At 36.1% G+C, this 22787-nt stretch overlaps 1 protein-coding gene across 5 annotated transcripts in view; it reads right to left on the bottom strand.

The window, feature by feature from the left end:
• Window positions 1-22787, bottom strand: part of LOC145688369 (cohesin subunit SA-2-like) — a 122761-nt gene that overhangs the window by 15052 nt on the left and 84922 nt on the right. For all 5 annotated transcript variants that reach the window (XM_081762521.1, XM_081762526.1, XM_081762524.1 and 2 more), the window contains exons 16-21: window positions 18901-19054; window positions 16482-16615; window positions 15443-15619; window positions 11731-11939; window positions 8107-8267; window positions 7120-7195 (exon numbers count right to left, since the gene is read on the bottom strand). In XM_081762521.1, the coding sequence (XP_081618647.1) occupies window positions 7120-7195; window positions 8107-8267; window positions 11731-11939; window positions 15443-15619; window positions 16482-16615; window positions 18901-19054 (911 nt within the window). The remainder of the gene's footprint in view (window positions 1-7119; window positions 7196-8106; window positions 8268-11730; window positions 11940-15442; window positions 15620-16481; window positions 16616-18900; window positions 19055-22787) is intronic.

Below are 22787 nucleotides of genomic sequence, written 5' to 3'. Positions count from 1 at the left end.
ACCTGGAATCCCGGATCACTCACGTAACGCAAGAAAACCCGCATCTTTTCCTCATTACGTAGTGCACCATCCCAAATTTAAGCTTATTCTCCTAAAAAATGTTGTGCTAACCACTCTACATTTTTTTTCATAAACCTATAATGTTTTTTGTAATCTCCATTTGCAACATTTCTATGCAGTTTATAAGAGTTTATAAGTTTTTCTACGTAGCAAAACAATCACACACTCTGCCATATTTAACACGGAGTCACCTATTTAGCTTGCTCCATAAATTTGGAGAAGTTACTAGCATCACAGAGAAGTCTTTGATTTTTATTGATATCAAACGCGGAGTAGTTACTCGGCTCGAGAATGGAGGTGTGGTTACTTCAAAAGGGCCGAGGTCAGCCGAGACGAGTAGTGCTCAGTTCTAATGGGAGTAACTGATACAAAGTTGGGAATAATGAGTAACTTCTCCGTTTTATTGATATCACCCAATGTCTAGAGGGGAAGGGGGCCGGGACGGGCTGAGCCGGGGAAAATGGGGTGCTTAGAAGATTGATTGGCAGAGGAGAATACACTATTTTTATTTCCCATTGTCATAACGTTTTGAGAGATAGTTATTTACGCAAACCAAGGGAAGTAGGAGAAAATTCACTGTTGTTGATTTGTAAATGCATTTTTTTCCTGCAGTTTACAGAACACAATTTCCAAAAAAAAAAAAAGAAAAAAGAAAAAAGTTTTGACAGATCGAATTGCAATTTATTCGAATGTACAAGATACAAAAATCCCGAGTTCATTCGATACATTTTAACAACCTAGGGAGAGGGGGTAGTAAGAACTTCAAATTTTAATACTTATTTTTTAAAATTTTTTCTTCATTTTCCTATATATATAAGGTATGACCAACAGCACTGTGAGAACATGCGGTATTTATGGGGGGAACATACAATTTGTTTCATAGTTATAACGTAATTACATGACGAGCAATGCTTGTTTAAATCACTCTTTACGAATCAGGGTAAAAGTGGCTGGTATTTAACGTCCCGGGACTTTAAACGGAGTGGTAATTTAAAGGTATCTGACAATATGGTTTAACTCATTTGACCTGAAAATATCTACGAGGGGTAGTTTATTCTTCGGAGTCAGTTTTTTTTTTTCGGTTGATTTTCTTAAAATCAACTCAGTGGATTTTGTTCATATTTCATAAATAAATATTTAATGAATAACCTAACATTATGGCATTATTAATTTATCCTGGAAAGTAAATAAAAGGTATCGCCAGAGCAGTAAATATTCTCGCTCCAATTCTGTAACTTACATCATGTTATGCTGCAATTATTAATGATACATTTTTTTGTGAAGTAAAAATAAAATTAGTAAAAATAAGTAAAAAATAAAAGTAAAAAAAATAAGTAAAAATAAGACGTTTTCGAAAAACTTCACCAAAAGAAAACTCATCTCTAACAAGGGAAGTAATAGAAGTGGTACGCGGGAATCTTCATGTGTTATATATCGTTGGAAAGGTGACACCGAGTACACCACACATGTGAAATATCTCACTTGAATGGACTCTGTAGGGGTCGTGGCGACTATTTGAAGATCAGAACAAGGTACGCTCCGAAACACCAGAAAACGTGGACAAAATAAGAAGCTATGATGTAATTGTTTCGAGACGTGGTATATATACGTTTAAAATATACCTGAATACGAATCTGACATCAAATGTTTACAAATCAAAATGGCGGATATAAATTACAAAAAAGCTATGGATCTGAAATTGGGTATATAAAAATATTCAACATTGCTATGAATCGGATACCGAAAGTGTAAAATTCAAAATGGCGGACAAAATGCAAAACACTGCTATGAGCTGAAACATTGCAATGACAGTGAAAAGGTGCGCATTTTGGAGTGACAATATGCATTATGTTTCAATAACTGTCTTTTTGGTATTGCATTATGCCATTTACACTTGCAGCCTCTGGGTATGCACTGCTGTTGATAACATGCGTGTAAGAGGATGAAGGAAAGAGTGTACAATGACTAATGATAATGGTAGAGGGCAAAGAAACAGGTGTAACACAGGCTTTTACGACAAAACACATAACAACATACAATGCAGGATTCTTTCTCTTTGAAATTGTGGCAAATGGGCTCGTCAAAAGAAAAATTAATGTCCTGGATACTTTGAAATGGAACGTATGGTATGAGAACCCGCTTTGTACTAGGCGTACCTAAACAAAATACGATAAAGTGTCAACTGAAATTATTCAAAGTGAGGACATGAATTTTCACGACATTTTCAAGCCTGTGCAGCAATACTTCGTTTCCTGTATGGAAGGCATGTTCAGTGAACCGTTTCAGAAAATCTTTCCACTGATAACAGCAACACACATCCAGTGGATGCATGAAAGCAGTGGAACCTGGTGGAAGGATTTTTAATGTAACAACAACGTTGGTAAAGTGTCTCTGACGATTGAGCACTCAAGGCATCAGCAATAAGAACAGCCTTTTTTGCTGGAAACCTGTCTACGTTAAGTTTGAGAACATTACGGAAGAAATCGCAAACCAGTTTCTTGTTTAACTTCCCGGATAGCGAGCATCGAATGACAAGATTCTGGTAATTGGGAAGTATTATGGTGGGAGGAAACACCCCCAACCTCTTGCAAGCAAACAAATATTGAAGAAAACAACTGATCCTCCATAGACAGAACAAGGCTGTATAGTGTACGAATGCGTGCGTGTATTTCACTGTGGAATTAATGCTGTTGTTATTTTTTCACCTGTGTGCGATAATGTGCGGTTCGATAGTAAAGTATAATTAAACACGGATTAGTCGTTATTCAAAATCTGATTTGGACCGGTTTGGGTAAATACTAACCACAAAATCGAGATGAAATTCGATGCCCTGATCAACAGTGTCTTCAGTTTCAAGAGACTTCTTGTAGATGGGAAAACAGATTTTTCTGGATGACAAACGAAACCGTTTCTTAAATGTTTGAATCCAATTATGTGAAGCTTTAAATACCGTCAGACCAAAAAGCATGGCCTGATAAAGAGCTCACCGTTTGTTCGTAAACTGTTATCCCTCGCTCTCGCGCTAGAATGAAGTGTTACAAACAGTATTTGGTCACCAACGAATACTTTTCACGCTGTGTTTCCTGTTGGTCAACATAGTTTTGACATCTACGTAAATACGTGCGACTTTTTATTTTCGGAAACCGTGCCCTGATGGTAGAACACAACCACTGCGGGTAATCCTTCTGCGCTCGTACGAAACGTTGTGCGTAGTCCAAAGGTAAGCCTACGATTGTTCTGAAGCATCCATGTTGTCATAAATTACATCAACGTCGTCAGTATCGAAAGCATCATCACAGTGTATTTCATCAATCATTTCATAATCGAATTGATCCTCGTTGTCCATCGAATGACCATAGAAACTATTCTCTCTACTAATTGTCTCTGTTTCCGAGAAGGATTTCCTTCAATAGTGGGGAAAGTTTCAAGCTTATCCTTTAAAAGCTGAAACACTTTCAATGCCATAACTTTCATTTCAAACAACAAATCGCGAACCTGTAATTTTACATGTGAACAGAATGGAACGAAAATATAGCAAATGCAGGACAATTTCCTGTAAACCTACTTCTACAGGAAATTATGTACGAAAACTGCAATTTTATATCAAATAATATGTACGCACAACAGAGCTTGTACAGATATTTACATCATGGTGACGTATGCAATCTACATCACGGTGAAACACGTCTTGCTGTTTACACCTCCAACTCTCTGGTAGATTATCCGAATAAAATTGCGATTGTACAATTTAACACTCACGGTCTCGAGGATTGTAGTAATAACGTAAGATCTTAAAAGCACTCATTCCAAAAGTATGACTGCACAAATAATAGTTGCTCTGCAAATGACAAACTGATTCACTTTTTCATCGCTGCTACTGCCACGCCCTCTACAACTACTCTCACAACTATGTTTCAACAATGTAGTACAACGCTATCAAAGCATTCATATTATACACAACTCTACTCAATATGACGTTCTCTACGCATCATACCAATTAACAATAGCAGAAATGTACGTTTCTCGCACACAAAATGAAAGGGGGTTACTGAACCTCTGCCAAATATGAAATATATCACCTGGACGAAATGCAAATTACAAGTGATTTGGTTTTGTTTATAAGAAACGTTCCATGGCCTTTCTTTTTCTCTTTCGCAATTACAGCAACTAGCAGAGGTATAATTCCTCACGAGGACACCCTCACCCTCGTGAAAACTACTTGACCCTCACCTTCAGCCTTATAAAGACCGCTTGGCCCTCTCCCTCACGAAGATTACATGTCCCTAACCCACCTTCACGTAAACCATTTGGCCCACACTCCCGCTCATCGTTACGATAACCACTTTGCCTCATCCTCATAAACCCTCACGGTCACGAAGACCGCAGGATTTCATTCTCATTCACCACCAAGGAATTTATTTGACCATCACTCACTTTCACACTAACAAGAATGAGACGAATGAGTTTCCGGAAAGCCCTCATGTGTAGGAATGGTATCAAGACGAGCCTGGGCTCCATCTCAGTCTCGAATTCAGGGCGAGATCAAGACTAAATCCCAGTGTCGGTACCATCCCTACTCATGACAGTGGACATTTGTCATACATATGGCTCACAAGTGTATACGGCATAATCTGATACCTGAAAGACAGTTATGGAAGCATAACAATGTTCTAAACGCCAACGCGCACTTTTCAGTGTCATTGTTCGGATCTTCAAACGATATCTTCAAATAATCGTAACGTGCCCTACAGGTGCCATTCAAGCGAGATGTCACATATGTAAAGTTTAATTGGTGCGAGCTTTCCAACGATATATAACACATGCCGATCCCTGTGTATCTTTTCGGGGGCGGGGAGGAAGTTGGTAGTAAAATAATTATTGTCTATGATTGCAATCTGTTCGTATCACAAAGCTTTCATGTGCGCTAGAAACATTTCCCTGCATTCCGTGCCTCAATTTTGGCATGACTGTATAGCAAAACACACTCCCTATTTCTTGTAAAGCATCATCTGCCCATACTTGCCCCTACATGTGCAACAATATCATGTGTCCGTTCTGTACATATTTTATGCACTTTTGTCTGCCATATTGGATCGGTCATATTGCATTTTGCACTTTTCCCGCCATATTGGACTCATCATAATGCATTTTCCACTTTTAACACTGGATTTGTACTCCGCGACCACGAAAACCTCTATCTACCCGCTTTTAGTTCCGTAGCAGTGTTTTGCATTTTGTCCGCCATCTTTGATCCGTTATTTTGAATTTTACACTTTTGGTGTCCGATTCATACATAGCGACGTTGAATATCTCTATATACCCAATTTCAGATCCATAGCTTGTTTTTTTAAATTTATATCCGCCGTGTTGGATCTGCCATTTTGATTTGTAAACATTTTATGTCAGATTCGTTCCAGCTACCTTTTAAACCTATATATACCACGTCTCAAAACAATTATTTTGTCCACGTTTTCTGATGTTTCGGAGCGTGCCTTGTTCTGATCTTCAAATGGTTGCCACGGCCCCTACGGGCCCCATTCAAGCGAGATATCTCACATGTATGGTGTACTCGGTGTCACTTTCCAACGACATATAACATAACACATGCAGATCCCCACATACCACTTCTAGTATTTCCCTTGTAAAATATCTCTTGTGCTGTAAGAAATGACTTATGCCTACGTTAGGGCTATTAATGAAATATTTGTTTACAAAATAACACCAAAATCGCACGACTAGTAGTTTACTAAATTTAAATCAGTCCAAAAGTAAACTATTCCTTATGGAAGTAATTCATGTAACATCATAGGTAAAATAATGTAATATTTATTTATGAAATATGACGAAAACCACCTGAGTCGTTCTTGGGAAAGTAGTCTGGAAAGTTACTCACCCCCAATAGTAAACTACCCCTTGTGAATATTTTCATAAGAAATAATTTACACAACATTATAGTTATATTAATGAAATATGATGAAAATTACCTAAGTAGTTTTTGAGAAACTAGTCCAAGAAGCAATCACACGCAAGAATAAACTACCTGTCGTAGATTTTTGAAGCCGAATGAGTTATGCCATATTGTCAGATTATTAAGGAAATATTTATTTATGAAATATTAACAAAATCACCTGAGTCGTTCTAGAGAAAATAATCCGAAAGAAACTCATCCCCAAGAATAAACTACCACTCGTACATATTTTCCAGAATAAATGAATTATGCCATATTGTCAGTTTATACATATATGAAATATGACGAAAATGGCGAGTAGTTTTTGAGAAAACTGTCCGAAAAATCACCCCTCGATGATAAGAGAGAAGAAAGTAGTGATTGTGAAAAGAAGGTCGACTTTGAAATTTTAACGGGTTTACAGGTTTTATGGCCTCTACATACCGAAAAAGTTATTTTTTGGGGTCTGTCCGTTTGATCCGATATAAATGTGTTCACTCGCCTCAAGGTCGTAGCATTCAACGTATCTGCACCAAATTTCAAACTTAGGGTTTTTATAAGATTCCCTAGGAGTATTTCTGAATTTTCTTTTTACCTCCAAATTAGGTGTAGTTTACTGAACGATGAAAATTGTAATTTTCTCGAAACGATTTTGTTTAAATTTCACACCAATATTTCATTAACAACTTTATACTATGGTATAAGTCATTTCTGTAGCAAGATCCAGAAGATGCAGGTTATTCTTAGGGATGAGTTCTTTGTAGAATGATTTTCTCAAAAACGACTCAAGCAATTTTATTCATATTTCATAAATAAATACTTTGTTAGAAACCTGACAATTTGGCATAATTCATTTGCCCTGAAAATATTTACAAGGGGTAGTTTACTCTTGGGAGCGAGTCCTCTGTGAAAATGTAACAGAACATTCAGAAAATACCATGCGAATAAAACCAAACTAAGACCGTTGATATCATTACCCTACAGAGTCTGAGCGAGTACCTACGTTCGACCTGAGAATTTCTTATGTGAACACAAGGAAATGGCCAGAAATGTCTGTACTTACAGGAATAATGAGAAAAAATATTTCTAAGCTAACAAGGATATGTACTTACTCTGGCGGTGGAGGAGGTGGTTCCACTTCTTGTTCATCCTCTTCTACATCATCTTCCTCTGGTATTGTTTCCGTTCCTACAAACAAAAGGATTAAAATGACACATGAACTATGAATATCTATTACACACTTCAACTTGGAAATATACTTTGCCGCATCTCTATTGTTTCGTCTTAATCTACTCTTCTTTTACGCAGCTTACTTTCTAATGAAGGAAAACAAAGCTTAGTATTTATGTGTTCAAGTCTTGTTACATTGGTACAATTGTACTTCAGCATTTATGGTATGGCATCATGGTTACGAAATTAAAAATTATTTTATATAATACATAAGCAAGGTTATTTTATGTTACTATTTATGGATACTTTAAGAAAGATTTATCGAGTTTACAGAAATTTAAATTCTCGACACAATACATATAAAAGGAGGATACCACATTTAAATATTTAATAAGTAAACCACAAATACATAAAAGCATAGGACATGCTACAAGAGGTCATATCTTGCAGAGAAAATAATTAACTTACTACGACTGGGCAAACAGAATTACGGAAGCTTTTAACACACACGCGCGTTCCATTCGAACACCTAAAATTTGCTAAACTGCTATCCTGTTTATATATATATATACATACTTCAATGTGTTTGTCATACTGGTTTTTACTACTTTTTGTTCAGTTGTCACCAGTGTTAAATGGTCCTGAAGCTATGCTTGAGCCTTTGCTGAATATATAAAACCAAACTACATAAAATAAATATACATACCTCTCCGTAATATAAAAAATATATGTTCAGTAAGGGCATCTATGATAATACGTGTAACGAAACTATTTTCTGAAATGCATACTATCACATCTTCTCTTAGCAATTTTAGCACTTTCTGCAACGTCTCTAACCTTATTTACTAAATAATTGTATTAATACTTCTCAAAAGTTTGTGATTTACAGTACACACTAAGGTAATTGCAACATTTATTATTAAATTTACCGTTATCTCTTCTTCTACTATACGATCGCTTTGGCACTTGGGGAGATGGCAAATCAATGTCGCCATGGACTAAACTATTCCTGTATACAAGCAAGGGTTCCCATTCTTCCAGAAGTACTTTTTGTATACCGGGTTTTATATGCTGGTCTAGGAAGTTCCGCCTACAAAGCACACAACATAATAACAATTAAAAATAAATAATAATATAGCTTATTTCTGTAATATATTCACGAATATATCTTCACCGTAGTAAATGCTATTGACAGTTTATGTACACAGCTATTGAAGAAACAAATCTATAGTCGTGAAAAGAAAAGTTACTTGAAAATGAGGTTTATGCAAAGGAGTCAAAACGTAACGCCTGCTAGTGCAGAATAAATGATATGACAAATGACAAATTATATTACCAATTTAAGTATAAACCAAAAACGTCCTTCCTCTATATTTGTTCCCATAGATACTTCCCTAATATGGACTGAAAGCTGAAACAAGGCGTAACTGAGTTCTTGGTTGGAAGGGATATTCAGCAAACGTCCATAACTGAGTTAAAAAAATATATTGTTGTTAATTACCCTCTCAGAAAAAAAAAAAAAAAAAAAAGTGACATGCATTTCTGGGACATTATCATTATTTTCACCATTTTCAACCCTGAATTAAAGGTTTCTTAATATAATGCAACAACCATATTCACGGCAAAAATTATATGAACGGTTAGGAGCACATCGTGATTTCTGTTTCTGTATAGACCCGAGTTTTGGAGGATTGGGGAAGAAATTTCACAAATCAAAAAAGACAGAAATCCTCAAGTGTACTTAAATTCCTAATGTTACTACTAGAACACAATACTGCATTAGAGGCTTCTCATGGCTATCTGAATAGCGTGAGTGCCTCTGACGTGGGAAACCCGGGTTCGATTCTCAGCAGGAGCTCATATGGTTCGAATCCCACGTTAAGCTGTACGTTCACGTCTCACATAGTCTCTCTGCCGAACGAGATGCTGAACTCAAATCCAATCCAACAATACTGCATTATTTCAAGGTAACTGTCGCCATGGCTGGGAAAGTAAATGAACTGTCTGTGCTTCTTACATTCTGCGTTGTATCTATCCAAGCCATTTTATTTCTATACATATAGCCTGCTTTTCCATTTAATGTTTTGCTGACAAGATCGTACCGCCTGATTTCAGTTGCCATCCTCATGAATGTAACCACAGAAACATTTACGAAACTATAACACTATGTGAGCAATGTCCAGAGATAAATGATCAAATTCCAAGCAGAACAAACTGAGATCACGTACAAACCATAAGGTGTGTCACCATCAACAGTGATGACACGACTCAAACTAGAGCACATTGATCAGTTCATTCGCAAAGAAAGGTACTACAGCATTCATAAAATCGCGGATAGTTTTGCATGTCATACGTTAGAATACCAGTCGTATCGTCGAGAGACCGTAAGATCTGCGTGAAGTGTGTGACATGGCAGTTGGAAGTGCAACACGAGAAATGTATGGAAATGCGTACGAAATATGCAGTGAGCGTTTCTACGAACACGATCACTGGTAATGAAGACTTGAGTATAACATTAAAGAAGTGTAAAATGTTAGACTGGACCAGAAATCGAACCCAAGTCTCCGGATTATCGCGCCGGTACACTAATCATTACGTTACCCATTTCTTATGTCATACCACAGGCTAAAAAAATGGACTTAAGTATCGTGCCAAGAAGCTAAGGACGTAAGAACCCTATTTTTGGTCACCGAAATCCACTCTGAAATATTTCTCCACAAGAACTTTCTATAGCGTGGGCAAATTGGTAGCACAGTATTGAAGCAATGGAGATTATGTTAAGAAGTTACATTTTGTAGAAAACCGTCTACAGATTCTGCCTATCTGTGGTTTTGTTTGAAGTTTCATCAATATAGGTAGATATAGCTTAACTCGGTTTGTTTTCGATTCGTCCTCATTATTTACGTACAACTATTTTGTACTAAAAAATTAAGTGAAGTTAAGTGTTATTGATTACTGTAATTACATGAACATTAATAAATAAAATACTAAACTATACTAAAAGTAGAGTTTACATATTACTAAAAGTAAAACCAAAAGGCTTCGGATTACGAACATTTCTTATGACCTTATTGCCTCGTACTACTTTTCATGCTCAAAGATGATTTGACTAAATGCTTAGTCATAATTTCAAATTCATTCCGAGCGAGCTTAGGCGAACAACGTTTTTACTTCACAATTGGGAAGTCTAGGAGTCAACACGTGAGTTGTCATTCAGACCAACGGTTTTCTTACTCATGAGGCAAATGCTGGGACAGAAACTTTAAATAAGAATTTGGCCAACTTTCTTCTAAGATTACTTTCTTTATCTTTCACTGTTAATTATTTCCAATGTAAAATATATATTCAGCAGATGTATTTGCAACCATCTATCTACAGGATTATACTGGATAAGATTCTAAACGGTGGTGTTAAGTATGTATTCGAAGACAAAATCTTGAAGAAAATGCTGATCCCAAGTAGAAAAAATAGTGAATTGAGAAAGTTACATGACGCAAAACTCATAAAATACACCCAAATTGATTAGTTTCGGACGTCTGAAATGGGCATAAAACAAATATTACTGGAGGAACCTTTAGGGAGACCAAAAAGAAGGTAGAAGAATGTTAGCTGCATCTTATGACGGTGGATAACCATCATAATTGGACTGAGTTGGTATCAAAGAGGATCCACAATTTGATTATATAATTTTGCTTCTGAGGTGACAAGCATCCAGGTTCCTCACGCCCATCGGCGCAAATCTGTCTTCAACATTGGGGGGATGGGTAAGACCGTTCCCGTAATCTTTATTATTATTATTATTATTATTATTATTATTATTTATTATTTGTAATGTATAAATATTTATGAAGTTGAAAACAATACTGTGGAGAATCAGAGAACAGAGTTGTGTTCAAAATTGGGACACGGGGACACGGGCAGATTTGAGGCTTAGTCTGGGGGCGGGGCGGAAAGACTTATTTTACGGTAGATGAATCTGATTTCTGAAGTGAACCTGCTGTATATTATATATCAGGCGATGTAGACGAAGTGGCAGTCGGACACAAATCATCACATTTCTACCAAAAAAAAAACAAACATTTCAAATCGGATTATTAGGGGAGCCAGTCCCTCCCAGTTCCAAGATTGAGGGGACAAGTTCCCCTCATCCCTCAGGGATTTGCGTCAGTGCTCACGGCACACAGAAAATCAATCAAATTTTAAACAGATATACACTTTAATAAGGATATGTCGACAATAATTGAAAATATTCATTAGTTTTCTCTCTTCGAAAAATATTAAAGGAAAAATTGGATTTACTGATGAGAAGAGTTTCGAGAACGTTGACACGATGAATGCTTATCTGTAATATATTATAATGATCCAGCAGCTAATAAAGCGAATCGTATAAATTACTAAGTTGAGGTGCAGAAATTAAATTTGCAGTTAGTATAACAACAAAACATAATACCGAAGCCATGATTTACACTAAATGACAATAGAAAAACTATATTAAAATTGATTAAGAATAAAAGAGTACAATAATAAAAATTATTTTATGGTAAATTACTCACACAACACGTTTATCCTGCCTCAAAAGTTTGCTAGAAAATTCCACAAGAATTTCCAGAAATAAGAGATTATGTGGTACTGGGGCATACTCTGGGTTATCTTCAAATGAATACGCAGCAAACAAAATACCTTCCCTGTGAAGAGTAGTGATAGCTTCTCTGTTTTTCACAGCATCTGGGCCAAATGATAACGCAAATCGTTTAGCTAGTTCCTGAAAAAGAAGAACAAGTAGTTGTGTAGTTTTCCTCTTGTCGCCACTCTCTCTCGCTATACATAACTGACACTACAGTCTATGAAGGATTATGGACAGCCAGATAGCGTACATTAAATTGAATAGTGAACGCTCAATGCAATTATTTCTGGCTTTCTATAGCGGGGACCTTAATGCAAGAATCTTACCAATTACCTTTGATACCAAACTACATCGAAAATTGTGTCCTTACCGGTAATCGAACTAGGAGCAAAACGCACGAAGCGGACGCGTGCTAACCAATTACCTACACATAAGCATACAAACAATGAGAAAAAAAACACACTCAAGATTCATTCCTATAATGGTGGGCATAAGTAAATTTGAATTTTGTATAAGTTGTCAATTTTGACATCACAAGCATTAAGGAACTTCCTACTACATCACAATAAGCAAACAATAGCCTCCTTTTTTTACATCCTGTGAGAAATCTCATCCCTAAAGAAACAAACAGACACGCAGAACTTAGTTTCCAAGTTAGTCAAGAAATATAAATAATGAAATTATCTAACATGCTTAAAATTTTGGGGCCAATGTTGTAAGATCTGACATTGGTTTCTCGACGAATTCAGCAGCTATCTCCGAGAAGTTTAAAATAATTATTAAAATGGCTCCGCCATGACTGAGTAGTTTGTGTTTACGCCTTTGTGGGAAAGAATCCAGTTCGAATCCTGGATTATGTTGATTGGATCAAATGTTAACTACGGATATACGTCTCATATAGACTGGTTGCTGAAAAGATAAGACAAATTCTAAACTAACGAACGAACATCAAATGTTGTAAATGCGATAACATACCCTCGTAAAGTAACAACTATTTAGTGAAAACACATAATACTTAACATTCGACATCAATATAACGGTATTCGACACGTTTCTAAATATTAACAATAACACAGAAATCAATCTAATATTATTTCCTCATCAATACTCTTACCGATATCCAGATATTCATGTAATATTTGTTGCACAGATGTCGCACGGTTCTAAAACGTGGATATTTAGTTAGCTGAGTTGAGCTGATTTTGAGTTTAACGTCCCTTTTCAGCAGCGAAGCTATATGAGACGTGGACCTACTGATTAACGTGGAATCCGAACCACATGAGCTCCCGCCGATATTTAGTTAGCATTCATTCTACTTTCTGGACAATGTCTAGAACGTCTTTTGCCAGTTTCCATACTTTTCGAGTTTAGGATATTTTAAAATGTCATTTTTCACACTTTTGGCGCCCTGTAACTGTGAAACTATAGATGTCCGGACACCTATTCATAGGAATGTTTTCCTTTAATAGTGATAATATTGGTATGTGACAATATTTCTCTTATTTATAGAAATAAAATGACAACGACCACAGAGATGGCTATTTTGTAGAGGACCTCGAAAACGAGGGAAAATACACTTTAAACTTTCACAGCTCCAGAACTGTGGGACCTATCGCAATCTGTTCAAGAAATTACTTAGGAACTAGTACACGCTCTATCCAAATATCCATGCTTCAGAATCTGATAAAGGCACACAATCATAGTCATACGTCTTGCAAATAAAATCAGAAAAATAAACACACTGCTGAACAAGACTGCACTTCTTTAATATAAAAACACATTTACACGTGACGTTTCGATCTTCTAGCCAAGATCCTCATCAGACGTACACTCATCAGTCTTGTTTCTCCCTTAGTAACTGAAAATGACTAATATAACTTTTCCTTGTTATGTAACATCCAATACTATTATTTTCAGGACTTGTGCAACTACACATAAATTACTTTATCTTCAAAGAAAAGTGTTTCATAATAAAGTGGAACCAGACTTCAGTATTACGAAAATACATAATCTCAGAGAGTTCGATGATCATTTGTAACTGAAAATAATTATGATCCTAATTGTTTACTAGGAGCGAACGACTGTAACGTAGTTGGTTTTTAGAAAGAACATATGTATGGAAAAAAAATCTTATTCTATTACCAGAGAACTGAAGACAGGTCTCTCACATGCCGACCGTTGCATTACCACTGAATTACCACGGAAAAAAATTGTTCCAACAAATTATTAGTTGTGTGGAAACTAAATTTTAAATATACCTTTTGCATGTTTACAGCAGAACAAATCCTGTTTCAAATACCTCTAAAGTAGTTCGTTGTCTCTCGAAAATAATTTCTCGAGTTGTTAGGTTAACGGAAGCTTATGGAGTAGCAACATGGGTTGAGTTGATTTTGAGTTTAATGTCCCGTTCAGCAGTGAGGCTATATGCGACGTGGACTTACTGATTAACCTGGAATCCGAACTACATGATAGCAACATGGGTGTAGTCACTAGAAGAAAGAAAAAGTCCTCCAATCGAATTCCAGACTTTAACATACGATGAGCTCCCATGTGGCTATACGGTCACTGCACGCGTTTTCGATGCGGGAGATCGGAGTTCGATTCCCCGCCAACGCTCATATGGTTCGGATTTGACATTCTACTGTAGGTCTACGTCTCATACAGCCTTGACACTGAAAGGAATGATAAATTCTAATCCAACCAAGCTAAGATATGACTTATTTTCGTAATTTTTAGTTTCAAGCAACGATAGTAAAGAAGAAAGTATGCTGATCGCGAAAAAATATCGAATTCGAGATTTCAACGGATTTATACGTTTCATGGTCCCTACAAGCCGAAAAAGTGATTTTGGATGGATGTCCGTCTGTTCCAATGGAAATGTGTTCATTCGCCTAGAAAGCGTACTGTTCAACGTACCGCACCAAATTTTAAACGCACGGACTTCTTTGCATCCACGATCGCCGAGTTTTATCACCAGGGTATTGCGCAGCTGCATGAACTTTGGCACAAGGTGTTGAACGCTGATGGAGATTACTTCGAAACCTAAAGGTACGTACCGTCCACTGTATTGCTCTTTGTATATCACTACTCTAGAACGACAAAAGCTTTCTTGGTTACCTTGTATTATAGAAATAAAATGTGGAAAATGAGCCAAAAACAAGTTTTAAATTGTGCAAAAAGGTGCAACCAAAACACAATTAGGTTTGTTTATATAGTGTTTGCTTTGCCAGAGAAGCTGATCCGGGTATTTTAATAGGAAAAATGGTGCGGAATCTAAAATTCATAGCTCTAATTGTAAGTAACAATACACACTTATCCCATATCTGTTGCTCTGTCAATCGTTTCAGAAAGAATAGATCAACCTCTGTGCAGAAGTATGAATATTCATTGACTCATAGATTCATTCGTTTTGAAGATACTGTACTCAATTGATTCGTTCCTTTTCAAGTTACTGCAAACAGCGTGGTGACAGTGTATTTTTGCTGGGAACTGTACAAGTCCACAACATTACAAGAAAAACTCACCAAATAACAGACTCTTTTTTTAATGATACTCAGTTTCTTAAAAACTTGTGGGCGAAAATCGTATTAAAATTGAAGTATTACTCTAGAAGAGTAATTCGGTAGCACAAGATGAATTACCTTGAGAGTAATGAAGTTTTCACTCTGTCGACTGACCCTCATTCCATTTCTTCTGATCATCATTTCATTAAACTGCAATACCAAACTTCGGAGCATAGTCCTTGCGCTAGTGATTTTGTTTATTTCTCGAGTTTTACTTATGGTAACCTTTATGATATCTCCAAACTCGCTATAGTACTAAAAAATAAGAGGAACCAGTTTAGTGTAAAATACTATTATCCATCTAGATAACAGTATCCAACAGTGATAGTATAGTATCTAACAGTGATTATCTAAGATTATTCCCTGAAACACAAATGCTGAGTTTTTAAAAACAGTTATTTTTCTCACAAACTTTTAGATAGAAAAGACCTTACACTGATATTCATACTGAAACATTCGGCATGAAAATTCAGTATCAAACGAAACAATTACTACGAAATGCATTTGGAATTATTTTACAAATATGAAGAATGGTTTCAATGATTGTCCAACCAAAATACTGTCCAAAACACAATAAATCAACCAACTAGATCTCCGTATGTATATATATCCTCGTACACATAGATGCCTTTTGCTTCTGTTCGGGCCTACTTTAGAATTATATAATTACCACGCAGCAATGTTTTGCCAGTAACGTGCCTATGAGTGGAAAAAGTTCTTGACATGAATAACAAACAGAAAACTAACTTCACTAATTTATCTTTAACCATTACTTAATTCCTTGTGTTGTAAATGTTCTAAAGTTCAGTGACATCTTACATCAGATATAATTATAAAACAGAAATGGAATTTAGAAGGATTACGTGTTGAATTTCGTGTATTGAAATATATATATATATATATATATATATATATATATATATATATATATATATATATATATATATATATATATATATATAATTTAAGGTAATAACGTCACAAAATTTTAAAGGAGTCCATCAGGAAAAGTTAAATAATGACATCATCACAATTTTTGCTCAAAAGTTATTAAAATTTTTAAGATCCTTTTAGGTTGGATTAAATACTGTTTTTACATAACTTTTATGATTCTCACCTTAACATAGTGTCTAAAAATATCAGCTGCAATTCGCATTGGTACAATGTTGTAGACGATTAATTTGCATAATGAAGCCAACAAATTTCTTCTTCTATGTAGATGTTCTATTTTTGTATGATCATCCTGTTCATCTGAAATGGAACGTGATTTTATTAGCGATTGCGAAATAAATTTTATATACCTGTAACAACAAGAACAATGATCATAGTTATTCAATTACACTACTAAACACTAATAGTGGCGCGTCTCGTACCTTGCGCATGCATCCTTGGTGTACGTGGTTTCGGGTTCAATTCCCGTTGGGACAACATTCAAATTTGAACGCATTACGGGATTCGGATTCTATTTTAAACTGTAGGTCCATGTCTCGTCTACCCTTAGTGCTGAAAAGGGACGCTAAATTTCTACAAACAAACAGACAGTGGGACTTATGTTTAGTTTAACAACAACGACCAGGACGTGTTTATTTAATTACAATGCTAGAGGCAGTGGTGTAATGAATTACTTTCAAGAACCTCTCAATACTGGAAAACAAATGCTGGACATATCCTGAAAAAAAAAAAAAAAAAAAAAAAAAAAAAAAAAAAAAAAAAAAAAAAAAAGATCGGATTTGGATCGGATAAACTAAGGAAAGTACTGATCAAAGTTAGAAAATTCAACCTAACTAACCACTTTGAACGTTATTTTTAAATTAATTCTATTCAGTGATGGAACGACACAAAACATTGGCTCTTGGACAAAAAAGGACTGGGCGAAATTGAGAACTTGGACTCGAACCTTGAACTCCTATTTATCAGGAGGTTGCTCAAGCAATAGAAAAACAAATGATACGACAAGATTTTCCGTGTTTTGATGCCTTATTCCTCAACCACTAATGATTAGCCAACTAGTAGATTTGTAGAAGTAATCCAAAAGTAATAGGTATTAATTTTTATTTTTACCGTATAATTCATCTAACAGAAATACAAATAAGTAAAAATAAATCTCAACCTGAAACTTGCATTAGAAACGTTACCATAATTCGCTGGTTATCAATATATCAAGTAGCCAAGAAAGTTCGTGCGGTTTTTGAGAACATTTATTTTTGTCGTGTTAGGGTGGTGAAATTGGTTCTGACGACGTTATATGCTTACATTCGTTCCAAACCTTATTCAGTAGAGTTGTTCAGTGCATCGCACGTTTCGCTATCTGCTTTTTAGGAAGCGCAATCTTCGAAAGAACATGTCGTTGAAGGGGAGATTTTGAGGCCTATTTTGCTTTACGAGTATAAATTGGGAAACAAAACTGCAGAAGCCGCTAGAAGAATATGCTCCGCGTTTGGAGAGACGTCAGTGAATGAATGAACTGCTCAAAAGAGGTTCAGCGCTTTTCTTCCGGGGACGAGAGCCTTGAAAGCAAGCCTCGTCTTGGTCGTCCATCCACCCTCAACAAAGTTTAGTTGGAGGAGGAAATCAAGCAGAATCCTCATCAAATCTGCCAGGAGCTTGTACACAGCTTTGGAGTATCTGACGAAAACATTTGATCATATCTTTATAACCTTGAGATGAGAAGGAAGATAAGCAAGTGGGTTCCTATGTCCTATCCGAGCGAAACAAACTCCAGCGGTTGAATATCTGTTTGTCGTTACTATCGCGCCATAATAAGCGTCGTTCTTGGACCAAATCTTGACATGTGACGAAAAATTGATCATATATGGTAACCGGAAGAGAAACCATCATTGGTCGATTTTTGGTTTGATCTCATTGGCTGCTAAAACGGACATTCACCAAAGGGAGGTAATGCTGTGTGTTTGATGGACAAGGTTAGCATAGTCCATTATGAATATCTATAAAGCGCTGCTCCAGGAGCAGCCAGGAATGGTCAACAGAAGACGAGTTCTCCTCCCCCACGATTTTGTCAAATTTCATATGGCAAAAGCGACTAAAGAGGTGATCAAAACACTGGGCTGGAAAGTTCCGCCTCGTTCACCATATTCCTTGGACGTCGCCCCATCGGACTATTACCTGTTTTTGCCCATAGATAACCATCTGCGGGAGCAGCAGTTCCGAAAACGCGACGATGTCACAAAGACTGTCACAACTTTTGGATTCCAGAAAAAAGGATTTTTCCAAAAAGGGCATTTATAAGCTAGTGTCTCGTTGGAAATATGTCACTGAAGCCAATCGTGATTATTTCGAAGAATAAAGTGGGTGTTTAAGATTTTTGTGGGCTGTGTTTGACGAAAGGCAAAAATCGCACGAACGTTCTTGGTTACCTAATAAATTTTGGGTCATAAAAAATATTAAGAGGCTAGAACAATGATCGTGAGTTAGCTTAAGTATACAGCAATTAACATCTTAGGTATTGCAACTGGTTTAAGAACACAGCAATAAACATCGGATATCTAAAGATATTAACAACAAGCATACATTCTTACCATTATCTTCATCAACAAGCACAGTACTCTGAACAAAAGTGTTCAGCATTTGCGGTAATCTTTTATCTGGCTCATACACTAAATATTTCATCATCGGAATGTTCTCAAGTTGACTGGAAAATACTATCAGAAGGTCACAAATCGTAATGAATGCCTGCAAGAAGACAATTTCTCAAATTAACATGGATGATAAGAACCACAGTCCAATACTGTTATATTGCAAATATAATTTATATTTAGAAAATTCTAATTGGCTGTAAACACTTTATTCAAGGCTAAGAATGCAATCTATATGAGAAGCAAAATATATAATTAAACAGCAGAAGTGCCCGGTCTTCCTCTGGGGAAAATAAGATGTAATATATATATATATATATATATATATATATATATATATATATATATATATATATATATATATATATATATATATAAGCGGAAACTGAACATTATAGAAAGTTCCCCCTTCAGAAGCAGAATTTTCGAAAACACAGTGTTAGGTGTAGATATGAATATGGGAAAATTTGAATATTACAGAATTTTCAAGCACTAAAACATGTATACCTTGTTTTTAATTAAGAGTTTGTATATCGAATTTTACACCTTCAACTTTAGCGAGTCCTCATATTCAACACTTTCTGCATGAATAAAGAGAAATATCAATATTACAGAAATGTCCCTGTTTCTCCTATCAGAAGTAGAAATTTTCGAAAACGTTCTAACATGTATACACTTGTTTTTAATTAAAGAGTTTATATAACAATTTTCACATCTCCAACTTAGGCCGGCCATATACAGCGACTTTAGAGGACAAAGCAACCGGGCTGAGCAATTCAACAATCTCATATCGTATATTCAATCAAACACATGCTCAACGAGCGTCTCTCCAACTTAGTAACTCAGACACAGTCAATGCAGGCCACACTCTGCATCTTCTTCTGCCTGGGTCTGCCTCGACTTAGCTGATCTTCCTCTGGCCAATATATAGCCAACTCCTCACATTCAGCACTTTCTGAATAAATAGAGATCTGAGTATTATAGAAATAACTCCTTTCCCCCTCAGGAGAAGAGTTGAGTTGATTTCAGTATAGCGTTCCTTTCAGCAGTGAGGCTATATGAGACGTGGACCTACTGATTAACGTGGAATCCGAACCACATGAGCTCCCACCGGGAATCGAACCCCCTCAGCAGAAGAATTTTGGAAAACGTAGAATACGTGTTCCCCTAATTTTTACCGAAGAGTTCATATGCCGAACTTCATCTTCCTGTGAAATACCGAATTCTTCGCAGAAAAATTCAACTCTCTTGTGTTTTCTGTGACAAGGAGAGTATTCTGCTTAAATTTCATACTTCTTGCTATAGTAGTATGGCCTGGGCAATGAATTAATTACATCTACTCTTTCATATCATAGTACAGATATAGTTTTTTTGTTAAAAAAAAAAAAAAATACAGCGTTTAAAACTCTCGGAGTTGAATCTTATGACGCTACTTAACATATATTGTAAATTTTTAGTAAAAATTACAGTTGGAAAGAAAGTATCCTATTAATTTCATTACATTTACATTTGGATGGTTGGTTGATTTGAGTTTAGCGTAAGGTTCAGTACCAAGAATATATGATATACGGACTTAACAACTTAACGCGGGATCCGAACCTCATGAGTTCCCACTTGGAATCCATTTTATTTATATAGCTAAAGGATGATTATTCCAAGCCTAGGCAACAGCAGGAACGATCACACTGCTAAAATTGTTACTATTAAATAAAGGTCACATTATTTAAAAAGAAAAAAGAAAGAGAACTAAGCAGACTTCAGTCTTAGTACTTGGCTTTTAAGCTAGGTACCGTCTCATACATCCTCGGTGTTGAATTATGAATAATAATGCAGACGTGTTCAAATGATTAGACTCAACATTCAGTTTCTGAATATTTTACTGTTCTTACAATATTACGAGAGATAATACGTTCGAATTTAGTCCAAATTACTACTTTGTAACTCTGTCCTTATTTCTAGTGGGTGTGGCATATGCTTTTCAATATCTATAAAACAAATGCGTACATAACATTCAAATATAATTACTATACAGTGTGTATATCCGAATTGGAAACAAAAAGTGAAATGGAATACTTACAAGAAAATTCTCTCTCATACAAAGATTAATATTTCGTATGAAATCCCTTATTCTTCATTAACTCTTCTATCCTTTGTGGCATCCTATGTACGAGTTTAGCATATTTTGTCTTCAATTCAGCATCACGATACCACAAATTGTTGATCTCGATCAATTGATGTTTGGTTGTAATGTACCACTTCTTCTAGCTTTTCCTTCATGAAGCTCCAAAGGTTTCAATCCGGCCACGGAAGAACACAAATTTCGTTGTCCTGGAAGAATTTTGTCACAGCTTTGGCACAGCGCCATGGGGCTTCATCATGCATAAAGATAAATTGTGTATATCAAACCAGACTGCAGTCTGAGAAAGCAGTTCTTCTTGAAGAACTTGTAGGTATTGGTCATGCTTCATTGTCCCCTCTACTATATACAATCTTCCAGACCCGAAGACAGAGATCACACCCCAGACCATGATTACAGTAGGATGTTTCACGGTTTATTAAAGACATTCCAACTTGAATTCCTCCCAGGTCGACGTCGCACATATTGTGAACATTCATCAGACATGAAGACACATGATTCATCACTGACAAACACTATTCTCCAATCGTCAGTAGTCCAATATTCTAGGTCTCATGCCCATTCGAGGCGCTTCTTTGCCATAATTGGAGTAGACTCTAATTTCTGTTTTCTCTCTTGACCGCGTGCTTTTATTCCCTCCGCACAAAGAATCCTTCGAACACTTTCAGGCCACATGTCTGCGCCATATTTAGCCATTTTTATTCTTAAGTCTCTTAGAAGTTGTACTTCTGTCTCCCAGAGCCAATATTTTTAGTTTTCTGATACCTCTTAGCTATAGCTTTGATTTTCGTCCACACTTCCCAACCCTATTTTGGCCCTGTTCATTCCAACAGAGATTCTACTCACAGATTTTTGTTCTATCCCAACTCTACTAGCAATGTGTCGCCGTATATATCCACCAGAAGTATTTTGTTAACTTCCACTTTACGCAGAGAAAGGTCCTTTTGCTTTTCCCATTATGCTGCGATTACAGGACTTTACAGAATAAAAGACTGATTCACGAAACACGTCATGATCATTTTAAACTGGCCCATTCGAACTGTTGAACGCTCTGCATGTTGAAACTTCTTACAACAGCAACCACAATACTTCACACTGTAACTTGTTGATATGAACCACAATAGCTATCTACAACTAAAACAACACTTTCACTATTTCCCTCCCCACTAATGCGATCTGCTGTTCAACAGTGATATTACCACTTCAACTGTACAGTAAACAAATGAAGGATCCTATATTGGTGGTTTAACCATTAAATTAAATGTTCTAGAACTCTGAAATTAGGACTCCTACATCAACTTTGCATTTTTCGAGAGTCTAATAATTTGAACACGTTTGTAATCTATACTATTATGTAACAGAATAAAAGTGACTCCTCATCAACGCCCAGGCCACCTACTACAGCTAAAGTTAAGGAGATGAAACCCAGCACATCAATTCTCATTAAGCATAATTGATCACATGCTTCATTTTTTGAAAATTTCTGCTTCTAAAGCGTAAAAAGGGACAATTTCTATAATATTCGATTTCCTACTTTTCTATTTGCCCAATATGAGGATTCCAACTGTTGAACGCTCTTGGAGGTGTGGAATTCAGTATATAAAAATTCTTCATTAAATACAGCGCTCACCTTTACCGGACCCCTAGTTCGATCCAAGTCCATGCCAGTGAACTCTGTAGTGGACAAACATCG

The sequence above is a fragment of the Thermobia domestica genome, chromosome 6 (assembly GCF_964235325.1).
Source record: "Thermobia domestica chromosome 6, izTheDome1.hap1.1, whole genome shotgun sequence".
Lineage (NCBI taxonomy): Eukaryota > Metazoa > Arthropoda > Insecta > Zygentoma > Lepismatidae > Thermobia > Thermobia domestica.
The sequence above is the reverse complement of the archived record's forward strand: the minus strand, read 5'-3'. Positions and strand labels throughout refer to the sequence as shown.